At 46.8% G+C, this 14,933-nt stretch overlaps 1 protein-coding gene across 1 annotated transcript in view; it reads right to left on the minus strand.

Annotated features, from left to right (window-relative positions):
- The window catches only part of ARFGEF2 (ARF guanine nucleotide exchange factor 2), a 103,160-nt gene that overhangs the window by 80,322 nt on the left and 7,905 nt on the right, over positions 1-14,933 (minus strand). The window contains exons 2-3 of the mRNA XM_081255330.1: positions 7,926-7,956; positions 7,135-7,258 (exon numbers count right to left, since the gene is read on the minus strand). Of these exons, the coding sequence (XP_081111456.1) occupies positions 7,135-7,258; positions 7,926-7,956 (155 nt within the window). The remainder of the gene's footprint in view (positions 1-7,134; positions 7,259-7,925; positions 7,957-14,933) is intronic.

Consider the following 14,933-nt stretch of genomic DNA (forward strand, 5'->3'; position numbering starts at 1 on the left):
TGTGTAAAAAATGAAGCAATTAAAAACTATACATAATAGAGACAGAAAGTAGTCAGCAGCTGCCTAGACCTGGGGGGATCCCAGGGAAACAGGGAGTGACTGCTGATGAGCAAAAACGGGGCTTCTTTCTGAGGATAAAGATGGTCTCTAATTAGACTGTGGTGAGGGCTCCATAACTCTGTCAATATACGAAAGTCACTGAACTGTATACCTCAGATGGGTGAATTGTACGCATGTGAATTATATCTCAAGCTGCTAAAAAACTTTTTTTTTTTTCTAACGGTAAGATACATAAAAAACTAATGATAACATGGTTTGCTTGAGCGCAGGGAGAACTAAGCAGCTGTAGGCAGGGGTGGGACTAACACATTTTGTAGAGCAGGCTTTCATTCTTTTTGAATGCTGAATCAAATCATGTTGCTGTATTTTCTATTCCAAAAATTAAAGTAAAAAAACTAACTGACTTTTGCACCTACGTTATCAAACTGCATGTCACCCGTGCGGCAGCCTCTTCAGATGAGAGGCTGCTTGAGCTGTGCCCTCTCGGTCAGGTGACAGATCAGTTTGGACAGGGGCCGCCTGCCTGCCTGGGCCACCTCACTCCTGACCTGGATTTCATCAGGGACAATCTGAGAGCTGGAAGGGAACTCAAAGGTCAGGATGGTTTCAAAGCCTGGCTGAGATTCAGGGTCACCTGAGGGAGATCGTTCCAAATACAGATTCCTGGACCTCAACACAAACTTCCTCTAACAGAACTTGTCGGGTGGAGCCCAGGAATCAGTTTTTCTCCAAGCCTTGCATGTTATCCTGATGGCTGACCAGATAAAAAGAACCACTCATCTGCTACAAGCCCTCTGGGATCCGTGAATTCTAAGGCACCCTCTGCTTCCAGTGACTTAGTAAAGACTCTGACAAATGCTGTTCTGTTCTTTATCTTTTTGGTTTCTGGCGTGTCACATTCTTGATCTACCTGCCCAGAGAGACACAGCTCCTGAGGCGATCCACAGTGCCGCCACCACTGCAATAGGAAGATGCGCCGCCCTGCGGAGGCCAGATGCCGTTTCTCAATGGCTCTTCCCCATCATTAGCCTCGAAAGCACCGCCATTCAATAAGCAGGAAGAAAAACAGATGGAAAGAGAGTGACTGAGAGCACAAATACGACACTGCTGGATCAAGTGACCGAGTGAGCAAGAGAGAGGCCTGCACACACTCTGCTGCTCAAGACCAACCCCAGAGAGCTCCAGACGGAGGCGGGGAGGTGCTCAAGTGTGTTTTTGAAGAACGAGTCCAGATGCCTTTTACCTCATCTGCTCTCATCGCTGATCCCCATGCGGGCTTCCTGTGAGGGCAGCGCCGGCCGCCTGGTAAATAAGCTCTGGTGCCGGCCATCTGGTAAATGAGCTCTGCTTTTGGACACTGCTGACTCCTTACTCCTAATGGACTCAAGCCCATTTTGAGTACTAGGTTATGAGTGGGATGGTCTATGAGCTCCTAAAATGTGAATGCTGAAAAGCAGGCCCCACAGAACCCAACACTGATGGTACAAAGCAAAGATGGAGGTGAATTACAGATGTTTAATTCAAATATAAAAAAAGATTGGAAGTATTCGCCCCTCAATGCGCTCCTTAAAGGGCATGTTACCGTTCCAATGGAAAAGGGTTTTAAGTATAATTTTACTCCCTTGTGAGGCAGGGCTGGAAGAAAGCAGAGTTCCTGCAACCTGTGGGTCTTTCTAGTTCTGCCTTCTCACCCTTCCTTGTACCAGACGTTGTTCTGGCACTGGGGGTACAACAGTGATAGGACAGTCCTTTTTCTCACAGGGGCAGAAGCGTGCCTGGCAGGCTCACCTGAGGAAGGTGTTCTGCACAGTGAGCGAGGGAGAAAGTACTAGCAGGTGTAAGCAAAGGATGCACATGATGGGATACATTTCTAAAGGCTCCGCCCGGCTCCTGAGTACAGAACAGGCTGGAGGGCAACAGCAGTGGAAGCCGGGCACCCATGACGAGGCTACCTCAGCTGTCTAGGGGGGAGATGCTGGTGGCTTGGACCATGAGGGACTGACAGAGATGGAGAGTAGAAGTTCCTGTCTTATTCTTTGCTGATGCGAAGCAGGGATGGGAAGAAGGGCAGAGGAGGGAGGCCTCTGGGCAGCTGGCTCACTGATACTTGTGTCCAAGGAGACTGCCTGCACAGGGATGCTACTTGTCAATGCCCCTCTAGACGGGGAGGGATAAGTAAAATGGTTGCATAACATATCATTTATCAGTCCAAAGGAATGCCCTCAATTTGCATGTAGTGTTCTGGCATTAAAAACACTGTTGTAAAAAGCAAGCCACAGAGGGCTTCCCTGGTGGCGCAGTGGTTGAGAGTCCGCCTGCCAGCGCAGGGGACACGGGTTCGTGCCCCGGTCCGGGAAGATCCCACATGCCGCAGAGCGGCTGGGCCCGTGAGCCATGGCTGCTGAGCCTGTGCGTCCGGAGCCTGTGCTGCGCAACGGGAGAGACCACAGCAGTGAGAGGCCCACGTACCGCAAAAAAAAAAAAAAAAAAAGCAAGCCACAGAAAAATCTGTACAAGTATAAATGATACATGATATCATTTCCAGCTACTACGGTTGAGTTGAAGAGTTGAAATGGAGACCATATGACCTACAAAGCCTAAATATTTAGCATGTGGTCCTCCACAGAAAAGTGATATTATAAATGATATCATTTATGTTTTAAAAAAAAGAAAGAAAGAAAAAAAAGAGAGAGAAAATTATACACCTAAATAGGCAACTGGGTTTGGGGTTAGCAGTCCAAGGGCCTTCAGCCTTAATCTGTGAAGTTCTAAAAGAAATTTCTAACAGAGAATATAGTCAGGTACAATTTATATTATTACAATAGATTTTTAAATGTGCATTAAAAAATCCAAAGTCTTTTAGAAATAAGAGCTAAAAGATAACGCTTGTGGGCTTCCCTGGTGGTGCAGTGGTTAAGAATCTGCCTGCCAATGCAGGGGACATGGGTTCGAGCCCTGGTCCGGGAAGATCCCACATGCCGCGGAGCAACTAAGCCCGTGCGCCACAACTACTGAGCCTGTGCTCTAGAGCCCACAAGGCACAACTACTGAAGCCCGCACGGCTAGAGCCCGTGCTCCACAACAAGAGAAGCCACCGCAATGAGAAGCCCATGCACCACAACAAAGAGTAGCCCCCACTCGCCACAACTAGAGAAAGCCTGTGCACAGCAATGAAGACCCAACACAGCCAAAAATAAATAAATTTATTAAAAAAAAAACAGATAATGCTTGTGGTACGAACCAGACGGCTCAGACCAGTGGTTTCCTACAGCCTTACGTAGAAAGAAAATATTAGAAGTCTGTTTCTATCTACTTTTTTGTCCTACCCTTTTAAAAGGTCTGTTTTTGTATTGTTTATAATGTACATAATTTATTAACAGTAGTACCTATATATAATCTTATAATTGAAGAAATATGAATATTCTGAGAGAATATTCTCAAAAATAATTTCTGTGGTTGGTATGTGCCCAGAGAAACTTGAAGATCACTCACTAGTTTAGGCGAGACTGAACTAACCCTCCTTCCTCCAGTCCTGGCCCTGGGGGAGCGTGTGGCGACCAGGTGCTGAAGGAAAGGAATAAGGAGAATCTTTATCCCTTGGGAGAAGTGAGAAGGGAAGGCTCTGGGCTTCTCCCTGTGGGGGAGGGAATGCTGAGCTCTGTACTCACAGCAAATCAAACCCAGAAGCACCTTTGCTATCCCATCATCTCTCCATGCTCAAAAAGGGACTCCTTGGGCTTCCCTGGTGGCGCAGTGGTTGAGAGTCCGCCTGCCGATGCAGGGGACACGGGTTCGTGCCCCAGTCCGGGAAGATCCCACATGCCGCGGAGTGGCTGGGCCTGTGAGCCATGGCCGCTGGGCCTGCGCGTCCAGAGCCTGTGCTCTGCAGGGGGAGAGGCCACAACAGTGAGAGGCCCGCGTACCGCAAAAAAAAAAAAAAAAAAAAAGGGACTCCTTAAAATGCCCAGGGCACAATATGGATGCCTCTGCAGCTGGCTTCAACCCTGCCAAAACCAACCTTTACTCCTAGACTCTGGCCCTCCATTTCCAAGGCAGAAGTCACATCACCCACACTGGGAAAAGCCAGTCAAACAGGTTTGCAAGGACAAACCCCAAGAGGAAATGAATTTTTTCATTCAGTATTCCAGGGAGCACCCAGCCACTTTCTAATGTCATAAAAAGGACGATACATTTTGCATTTTGTATACTAACCAAAGAAATCGTAGTGTACCTATCAAATTACAGAGAGCTTCCGTTCTGAAGAAGAGTGTAACCACATGCCAAAAGCCTCAAGACAGGTACTGCACTCAGGTCGCCGAAGTACAGCAGGATGTCGATGTTTCCATCAGAAACCATACTCACAGTACACAGAGTTCCAGAAACAGACTATTTCCAGGAAAACACAGCATATTTTTAACTAAAGAGGCCAGAACTACAGGGTAATAGTTAAGAGCAGAGGTCAGCAGCCTCTTTCTGTAGAGGACCACATGCTAAATGTTTAGGCTGCGCAGGTCATATGGTCTCCGTTCCAACTCTTCAACTCAGCTGTAGTAGCTGGAAAGCAGCCATATAGATAATACATCAACGAAAGGGCATGGCTGGTGTTATGGACTGAATGTTTCTGTTTCCGGAATTCCTATGTTGCAGTCCTAACCCTCAATATGATGGTATTAGGAGGTGGGGCCTTTGGGAGGTGATTAAGTTTACATGAGGCCATGAGGGTGGGGTCCTCATGACGGGATTAATGCCCTATAAGAAGAGACCAGATACCTAGCTTGCTCTGTCTGCCATGTGAGGACACAGTGAGAACTTGGCCATTTACAAATCAGGAAGACGGCTCACCAGGAACTTAATCAGCTGGTACTTTATCTTGGACTCCCCAGCCTCCAGAACCGTAGGAAATAAATGTCTCTTGTTTAAGCCACCCAGTCTGTGGTATTCTGCTATAACAGTCTTAACAGATTAAGGCAGCTTTGTTCCAATAAAACTTTATTTACCAAAGCAGGCTGCAGGCCAGATTTGGCCCATAGCATAGTTTAAGGACCCCTGATTAAGAACATAGGCTTGAGGTAAACAAGTCCTAGACACCCACCCAATCCCATCACTGCCTGGCCAGGGGAACTTGGCAGGGCTGGTCATTTTATTCTCCAAGCCTCAGTTTCATTGATTCTAAAATGAGGATGAGAGTAGGAACCTCAGGTGGTTGCTGGGAAGATTAAACATGATGATGGGGATAAGGCACTTAGCACAGGGCCCAGCACAGGCTGAGTGCCCAATACACTGGCATTGTTTACGACATCGATAATGTTAACTATCAGCACCAGCTTCCAAACTCAACCTTAACGTGAGGACAAAACAGCTAATTATGCCAAATTTCCTCTGAAAATGTTCACAACAACAAATATTTTAGGATAGAAGTAGGATTCGAGCCTGCCACTTTAAAATTCTTGGCTCATTACATGTTCCACATAGGACAATTTGTACAGAATTATACTGAATGAGAAAATGGCTTTTCATTTAGAAGAGCTGCTTCTGTGAAGAAACTCTCATCAATTTTCAAGTATAGATGTATCAAACAAGAGAAATTAATAGAGTAAATATTAGACTAGAGATGCCAAAAATGTGGCCTGCCCACTGCCACTTGGCAGTCCTGTTCCTCAGCAGACATAACCAATCAATCATGGCACTTTCTCAAGAAACCCAGATGAGGTTCCACGTATTTTTTCAACACAGCTTCCAAGCAATATAATATAGAACCTATTCACTATTCCTGTTCTAGAAAGTACTGGTAAATTGTGGCTCTCTCCACTGTATTTTTAAAAATTTATCAAGCTCTTTTCATTGCTGTAGGTTGCCCACTGGGGTTAAAAACAAATGTTTCTGAGGTAACCGGAAGCTTCATGAGTAGATCTTAGGAAAAATACAAGAATGCTGGACTGGGAATTAAGAAGCCCAAGTTGTAGTCCTGTTTCGGTCCCTCACTATGTGCACGTCATTGGACAAGTCACCCTAACTTCTCCACTGCTGCTTTTTCACCAGTAAAAAGTAACTTATAACAAGGTTACTTATGGCCCTAAGTACAGTTGATCCTCATTATTCACAGGTTTGTACTTGTGAATGTGCCCGCTCACTAAAATTTGTAAGTCCCCAGTCAATATTTGGGACGCTTTTGTGGTCACCTGCAGACACCTGCAGTGCAGTGAAAATTTTGAATCACTTGATGCACAAGTTCCTGGCTAAGGTCAAACAAGGAGACGCTCTGCCTTCTTGTTTCACCTCTCATATCGTAAATAGTGTCTTTCTTGTGATCTATTTATTGCCATGGTTTTCACACTTTTGTCCTTTTCATTGGTGATTTCGCCATTTAAAATGGCCCCCATGCACAGTGTTAAGCGCTGTCTAGTGCTGTCTCTGTAGGATGTGCCCTACAGAGAAATGACGTGCGATCAGCTTTGTTCAGGCAAGTGTCATAGTGCTGTTGACCATAAGTTCAATGCTAACAAATCAACAATATATATTAAATAAGGTGTCTTTAAACAGAAACACACAAAGAATAAAGTTATGTATTGATCAGCTGATGTACACGTGACCAGAGAGGCTCACAGGAACCTAGCCCTGTATTCCCTCCAGGAATAATGCTTCAGGGTTTGCTAATTCCGTGTTCACAGCAACTTTATAGACCATCACCACAAATAATGAGAGTCGATGATATTTATTTCTCTACTTGGCATTATGAATATTAATGCCATCAATAAAGAAGTAGCACTAAATATCTTATGTACCCGCATATGTACCAAATATTCCAATCAATGCTAAAGGTTTCATTTAGGAAAACATACATAAGAGAGAACAAAATACTTCGAGAGAAACTAATTCTTTTTTAGGTAAAGAGGTCAGACCTCTCGTTCTTCCCTCCCTCACAAGACCTCCATAAAGAATGAGCTGAAATGCTCCTTTCTCCATCACCTCCGGAAGCATTCTGAGTACCAGGGGGTCACGGGCACAGCTCCTGTGTAAAGGACTACCTGTGGCTTGAGAGAACATCCTTCATACCACCAAGTTGAAACATGGTACCTGCAAGCAGTCGAGGGATGTGCTGACCACCCGTGGGGACTTGGACTGGCAAGCCAGCTCGAACGGAAGGAAATACTTGTCAGCTTCAATGAAGTTTGCCTTTGGTGGTGCGGTAGCACCAAGCCTAGGAAAAAAGCAGGAGAGGGCCGGAGGGGGGAAATGAAAAAAAAAAAAAAAAAGAGCTTGCTTTTCCTACCCCCCACTCTAACTTCCCATCCCACTTGCAATCATTTAATTAAAAGTGCCTGCAAACTGCATCTGTGGGGCTAGACAATGAAAAGTTTAAACACATGCATTAGGAAAAAACACCAAGGGGCCACAGGCAGAGAACAGGGTCTCTGATGAGCAAGCTGTATCGACAGCGGCCTGGACTGAATCCTGGCACCTGCCACGTCAGAGCTGTATTTCTGAAATGGGACTCACTGGCTTCATTACTATGAAGATGAGGAGCAGCCCCTTAACAGAACAAGCTGCCCTCCTGCCAGAGGAAGCATGACACACAAGAGACAAGGGCTTTGCCTCTTCTGTCAAGAGAAGGTACAACAGCATTAACTTGACCTTCCTTATCCTTTCCTCCAAATATGCAGTTGTTGAGCCAGTAACCTGTTAACTCGGTATCAGTTCAAACACATACACAGTCTTGCCATGTGCCCAGCGCTGTGCTAGGAGAGTGTGTGCCACCCCTGAGGATCAGAAATATGGGAAAACATGCAGAGAAAGGGGTTCCCGCGGCCACCACCTACTACTCCCTTCATACTGCACTTCAGCAAGGAGAACATGCCCAGGCTTACCTTTGCTTTTCTATTTCTGCTTTAATTTCATCTGGTGGGGAAGAAAGAAAGGCATGTTAGGAGCATGCAATATGTATATTAAAAATATATATATAACAAAATATTGAAAGCTATCTAAGTAGGGGGATGATGATCTTTTTCTCTTTTCCACATTTTCTGTAAGTATACACACTTTTTCTTTAGCACTTAAAAAAATTGTGGTAAATATGCGTAACACAAAATTTACCACATTAACTATTTTTAAGTGTACAGTTCAGTGACATTAAGTATATTTATATTGTGCTAAGGCACATATAATTTTTTTTTTTTTTTTTTGCGGTAGGTGGGCCTCTCACTGTTGTGGCCTCTCCCCTTGCGGAGCACAGGCTCCGGACGCGCAGGCTCAGCAGCCATGGCTCACGGGCCCAGCCGCTCCGCGGCATGTGGGATCCTCCCAGACCGGGGCACGAACCCGCGTGCCCTGCATCGGCAGGCGGACTCTCAACCACTGCGCCACCAGGGAAGCCCCGGCACATATAATTTTTATGAATTAAAGTTAATTTATAAACCTTTACCATGGAGGGTACAACAACTACATGATTACGGTTATGGAATAGTGCTAACACTCAGCAGTCACAGTCTCAAAGAGAGATCATCTTATTTCCAGGAGAACAAGATTTTGTGCCATTGAGACAAGAACATCCTATCTAAACACGCCGGATTCCCCCACAGCCACTTAGTCGAATGCATTCCTACGTGTCAGGCTTGGCAGGCTCACGGTATTATCAAAGCAGGCCAGTGAAACATGTCTACCTGAATGCCATGTATTCAGATAACCTCCAAAAGGCCAGCCTTCTTCACACAATCTCTTGAGAGCCAGTGGTTTGCATATGGCATTAGTTATCCTAGCAACCCCAGAACACAGTTCTGGAAGTGACAAGTTTCCTTTTCCTGGACAACTCTATTCTAGACTGACCTTTAGGAAGTGAAAACCGAGTAACTGGACTCACTAGAGGTGGCAATTTTAACCTTCAAGCCACTCTTTCAATGTCCTCTTACTACACACATAAGAAACCAGAAGAGGAACACCAGATGACTAATATCAAACATTTCGCTCATGGACCATAAGGCCTGTGACCCACAGGGTCTGCTAAAGAGAGCTCTGTGGCATGGTTCCTGCTCCTCTGGGACAAGAATCCACTCAGAAGTAGCTCTGGCCTCCTCTAGCTGAGGCCCCAGGCTGTGGGAGTGGCCCGGGAAATCCAGCCAAGGAGGCTGGTGGCCAAGCTTTCAACTTGCAGAAATCAACATGTATAATGTCAAGACTCTGCTTGGTGGTAATAACATCTGTCACTGTGTGACGTGTCAGAGGGGCACTGATGCCGGAACTCAAATGCAAGGGTTCCTTCCAGTCATGGTTACCTTATTAGAGTTAAGTTTAGATGTTAAGTGTATCTGAAGCAATTAGGCCTCTGTTAGAGTCTGTGCTGACCTCTGAGCTCTAAAATAGTCTGTTCTAGAATGCCACTGGTGCCAACCCACCAGTCGACGAATCAATCACCAGGACTGTTACTTACTCACTGAGGCACTAAGGGTAATCAAATCAAAGACCTATGGAGGCCAGGTGGGAAACCTCCTGGAGAGACACAGGGCAGGGAGGACCCCCCTCCCCACCCAACAGGGCATGGAGGGCAGCAGAGTTTCAGTCCCAGCTGATTGAGCCCAGAGGTGCCCGTTGTTCTGATTTCTCCAGAATTCAAAATCTGGATTTTAAGTGAAAACTCCAACTGTAATTGGAAGTAATTTCAACTGTTTAAAAAAATTATGCTCAGGGACTTCCCTGGCAATCCAGTGGTTAAGACTCCACACTTCCACTGCAGGGGGTGCTGGTTCCATTCCTGGTCAGGGAACTAAGATCCTGCAAGCCGCGAGGCATGGCCAAAAAAAAAAAAAAAAAAATTATGCTCAAATGAAACTGGTTTGCAGGCTGCCCTGACCTTACCCTACCAGTTTGCAACCTTTGCCTTAAGGGATAGGGAAGAATCGAGGAGAAAGAAATTCACTGGCCGCGGAAAACTAACTGCAGGGGATGAAGGACTATGACCAGCACAAGGAAAACAAAACATCCCCGTTTTATACAAGCAAAATGTTGCCTGGCCAAAGAACAAAGAGCAACTAAGGAGCCAGAGGACCAGGGTTCGAGGCCAAACTCTGCTATATCTTACAGATGAAGAGACAAGATCCAGAAAGGTTACAAGCTAATGAGAGGTGGAGCTGCGACTTGAACCCAGAAAATTAGGCTCCCAAGCCTGTGTTCGTAACCTCTTGGGTAACTTGGCTCTCAAATAAGCATGTCAAATTACTCCATAACCTATAAATGCGAAACAATATAAACACTGGTTTTGCATCATTAATTCAAAGCGTGAATGCTGCGACCATAGTTGGAAGGCTTGGTGTTCGTACTGCTCCGTGAGCCTCATCCGGCCTCGGGGAGCCTATTTACAACCTAGGCTCTGGAATCCCCCCACCTCTTTTTCTGGCCTGATGGGACAGGACCACAGGAAGGTGCACCCTGGTTTTCCGATGGGAATGAACAAGGGCCAGTGTGACTTGAGCAGGGCAGGGCATAGCCCTCCACAGTGAGCAGTACCTACTGCAGAAGACCAAGAAACTGCGATCTTCACAAAACACGGGATCACAGATTTCCTTTAGTCTTCTTAATCTATACTTAAGTATTCCCACAAGTATGAGGAATTGTTGCACTCTCTAGAACATTCTTTGTTAAAGAAAAAAAATTTGAAAAATCCTCTCCACAAGGCCCAGTAGGGGTCCAGATGAGGAGAAGCCCCTGGAGGGCAGTGGAGGAGGGGCCTGGGCGGACCTATGTTTGGACAGATCCCTCTGGCTGCAGTTTTGAGTATAAAGAGGAGGGTGGACAGCATAGAAGCAGGGAAGCCAATCAAGAGGCCGCTGCTAATAACCCAGGCAAGCAGTAGTGGGGGCTGGGGCCAGGGCGGGGGCAGAGACGGATGAGCATGAGCCACAGGAAAGCTGGAAATGGCCTGAGGGTAGTAGTTCCATATAGTCTGACCCAACAGTTGGCTTCTAGATGTATTTGGATGATACAATATTTTTTTCCATTGAAGAGAGGCAGGGGACTTCCCTGGCGGTCCAGTGGTTGAGACTCCTGCTTCCACTGTGGGGGGCACAGGCTCGATCCCTGGTTAGGGAACTATGATGCTATATCCCACACGCTGCATGGCCAAAAAAAAAAAAGAGGCAGGGAAAAAAAAATAGGGAAAAGGTGTGTGGCATGGGGTCCCACAGAACACCTGACATAGCCTGGTGTGGTGAAAGACAAGAAGTGGGTTGGAAGTTCCGAAAGAAGATGGACATCTATCAGCTGAATGATGCTAGGTGGGTTACTAAACCTCCCTGAATCTTGATGTCCTACTCTAAAAAAAATGAGGATGATAAAAAGCAGCCCCATATGCTCCAGAGACTGTAACTAGGCAGTTGGGTGTAGGTAATTCTTTTGACAAACCCGAAGTATTGATGGCTAAGGCAGTGTCAGGCATACACAGGTGGTCAATAAACGTCTGTTCTCTTGCTCTTATCTTAAAAGTTTGAGTCAGTAATAGTGCAAAATCTCTAGTGCCGTCGGTGGAACGACAGAAAGCCAAGGGAAAGAAGAAAATCAGTGGAACACAAATCATCATCATAACTGCTGACATTCGCTAGGGGCAGGTGCCCATTTGGTCCTCCTTACAACTCAGGAAGACAAGAGACTCATCTCCTAACCATACACAGTGAGGACTCTGGACACAGAGAGGTGAAGTCACCTGCCCACAGTCACAGTCAGGAAGTGCCACTGCAGGACTCACACCCAGGCTGTCTGCTCCAGAGCCAAAGAGGAGGAGGATGGGTGAGGGAGGAGGAGGAGATGGTGGGCACACCTGCTCCAGTTTATTGCCCTGCCTTTTAACAGGTACGGCTCTCCCAACAGCCAACTGGGCAATTAGCAGCAATAAATGAGCAGGCTGGAAAGGAGCCAGACCTGAGTTGGGTGGGGCAGCTGCAGCTGAAAAGCCACGCTGTCTTCCTGGGAAATCCTTCCTGGCCATGGCTGTCAGTTAGGAACCTCGGGTCACACCTCCCCATTCGTCAATGACTTTGGCACCAGCTCACGTTCTCTGCTCCACTCACTCCCAAGCTAAGTCCGACAATGACCATGACCAAGCTCAACAACGCCATCCCCAGTCAACCCCCCAAAGCCCCACGACACCCCTTGGAACCTTCACCTCCCCTCACACATCTCATCTGCACACTCCTCTCTACTATGCAAACCAACACTACCCTCAGTTCCTCCTCCACCCCAAGTCAGCCTGGTGTGGCTGGCCACACTCTGAATCTTGTCCCTGTTTGGAACTGTGCTACTTCTAGCTGCTACCTGTTCTCCGCCCACAACCTCCTTTCCTTCCAGATGACCTACTAACTGCTCCCAGTAGGACCCTTCTTTGGCCTGTCAGACCTGACAAGGCCAAGAACTTGTCAGCATTCCCCTTTTTTCATTTTCCAGGATGGATCCCATTACAGGATTGTTATCTGAATGACAGCCAAACAATAGGCTTGACTCTCTCTGACCTTGAGTCTTAACTTCTGGCAAAAATCCCAAACTTGGATTATATGACCCTCTCCTCTGACCTGTCTCCACCTAATGACCAGACCTCTGACTACAGGGCAAGTTGGTAGGTCTATAAACGCCCTAATCACCAACCACAATGGAACCCTAAATACTGCCAGTTAAGCTCACCACCTCCAACTCTCCACAAAGACTACTGCACATTTCTCTACTCTCTTCAAATACCCCACCTCTCCCTCCTAGTCATCACCATTCATCTTTACTCACAACCGATGGAGCAGCCTATTTCATGCAGAAATTAGACGCCAACACGAGGAGACTCCCTCTACTTCCTGTTGGCCAATCTACAAACTCACCTACTTCTGTACCCAGCCTGCACTCTCTCCTGCTAGAAAGCAGTGTCAAGCCCCTCCAACTCTGCAGTCTCCCATCCCTATTGCCGCCTGAGGAACTACCTAGAATCTGATCACTTCTCACATGCTGGACCACCCCCATTACCCCAGACCAAGCCACCATCATCTCCCACCTAGACTAAGAGCCTCTTTCTTAACTGGTCTCACAGCTTCAGCTCTCACCCTTCCTCCCGGCCCACATCTTTGTCTACACATCAGCCAGAGGGATTCCCTTAAAATGTAAATCAGATTACATCTGCTCAAAATAGATTATCCATAACCATCATAATGTAAATCTGATTAACATCTGCTCCTTTGCGAAAAACGACACTGGCTTCTCATCTCACAGAGTAAAAACTCACAATCTTGACCTTGGCCTCCAAGCCTGTAAAACATCTGGCCCCCTGCTATCCCTCTGATCTCACCTCCTACCACCCAGCCCCCAGCTTACTTGTTGCCTGTCCTGTTCAGGGCCTTTTGCACTTGCTCTTCCTGCCACCTGGAATGCCCTCCCTCCCCCAGATATCCACAAGGCTCACTCTTCCCTTCCTTCAGATGACTGTTCAAATGTCACCTCTTCGGAGAGGTCTTCCCTCGCCACCTAAAACTGCCCTCCTTGTGATTCTGGACCACCTTACCTGCTTTATTTTTTCACTTTACACTGATTTTTCCTAGTTTTTCATCACAGTATTTACCACCCTTGACATACTTTGTATCAGTTCACTTATTCTCCATCTTCCCCAGTAGAATATAAACTCTGTGATAACAGAGACTTCCGTCTGTTTTTTTCACTGCTGAATCCCCATTATCTAGGAATTCCTAGACACAGAGAAGGCACTCAGTATTTGCTGAATGAATAAACTGTCCTTTCTCTTTCTTGCATTATTTAACCTCTCCCTTAACTGGCTCCCTTCCCAGTGACATTTAAACAAGTTCAAGCCTCTTCTACCTTTAAACAAAGAAAAATATAAAACCAAAAACTCCGATCCACATCTCCATCCTCTCCTTCACACCCCAGGCAAAGCCCTGGAAAGAGCTGTGTCTGTTTCCTCACCTCCCGTGCATGCCCCAACCCATTCCAGTCTGGTTTTCACCTTCACTGCATCAGCAAAACAGCTCAAGCTAAGGTCACCCATGACCCGCATGTCTCTAAATCTGATGGGCAATTTTCCAGTTGCCATCTGACCTGACCTCCTTGCAGCATTTGACCTGACTGACCTGCCCCTCCTTGAAATTTTCTCGACTTTTGGCTTCATAAGCACCCGTTCTCATCTGCCCTCTGCTTCTTGTCCCATCTCTTCTCCGTTTCCTTGGTAGACTCAGCCTCCTCTGCCCAGCCAGGCAGGCCGGGGTTCCTCGGGCCCAGGCTCTCCTGCCTCTCCTTTCCTGTACACTCTCCCCCACAGGCCTTCGCAGCCTCAACTGCATCTTCAGTTCCCACCTGGGCTCGGATGACCCCCAAATCTTGATTTCCGGCGCCGGCCTGCCTTATGAACACAAGGCTCGTACATCCATCCACTTCCTTTTCCACCTGTCCATCTGGATGCTCAAAGGCAGGTGAAACTCAACACATCCAAGTCCCAACTCAGATCAAGCTCCTCCACCCACCTCTCCCTAGATGGTCTTCCCACTCCCATCTAAAAGAACTGCACCACTATCCATCCAGTTGGGTGAGTCAGAAACTTAAGAGTCAGCTTTACCAATCCACTTTCTCGTGTTCTTACCCACTCCATCACCAGGTTTCTTAGTTTTACCTTCTAAACAAGGGGGGATACATTCACTTTACTCTGTTACTACTATCACTACTTAAGTCCAGGCCACCGGCATCTCTCCCCTGGATGACGGTAACTGCCTTCTCACTGGTCCCTGGGCAGTCCCTCTGGTTTTCCTCGAAGATGTTCTGAACACAATGGCTCAAGTGATCTTTCCAAAATACAAACCTGTTTATCCCATCACCTTCTTCCCTGTTTAGAACTCTGTAGTGTTATCTCACTG

The sequence above is a fragment of the Mesoplodon bidens genome (genome assembly GCF_964165515.1).
Source record: "Mesoplodon bidens genome assembly, chromosome: 15".
In the NCBI taxonomy this organism is placed as follows: Eukaryota; Metazoa; Chordata; class Mammalia; order Artiodactyla; family Ziphiidae; genus Mesoplodon; species Mesoplodon bidens.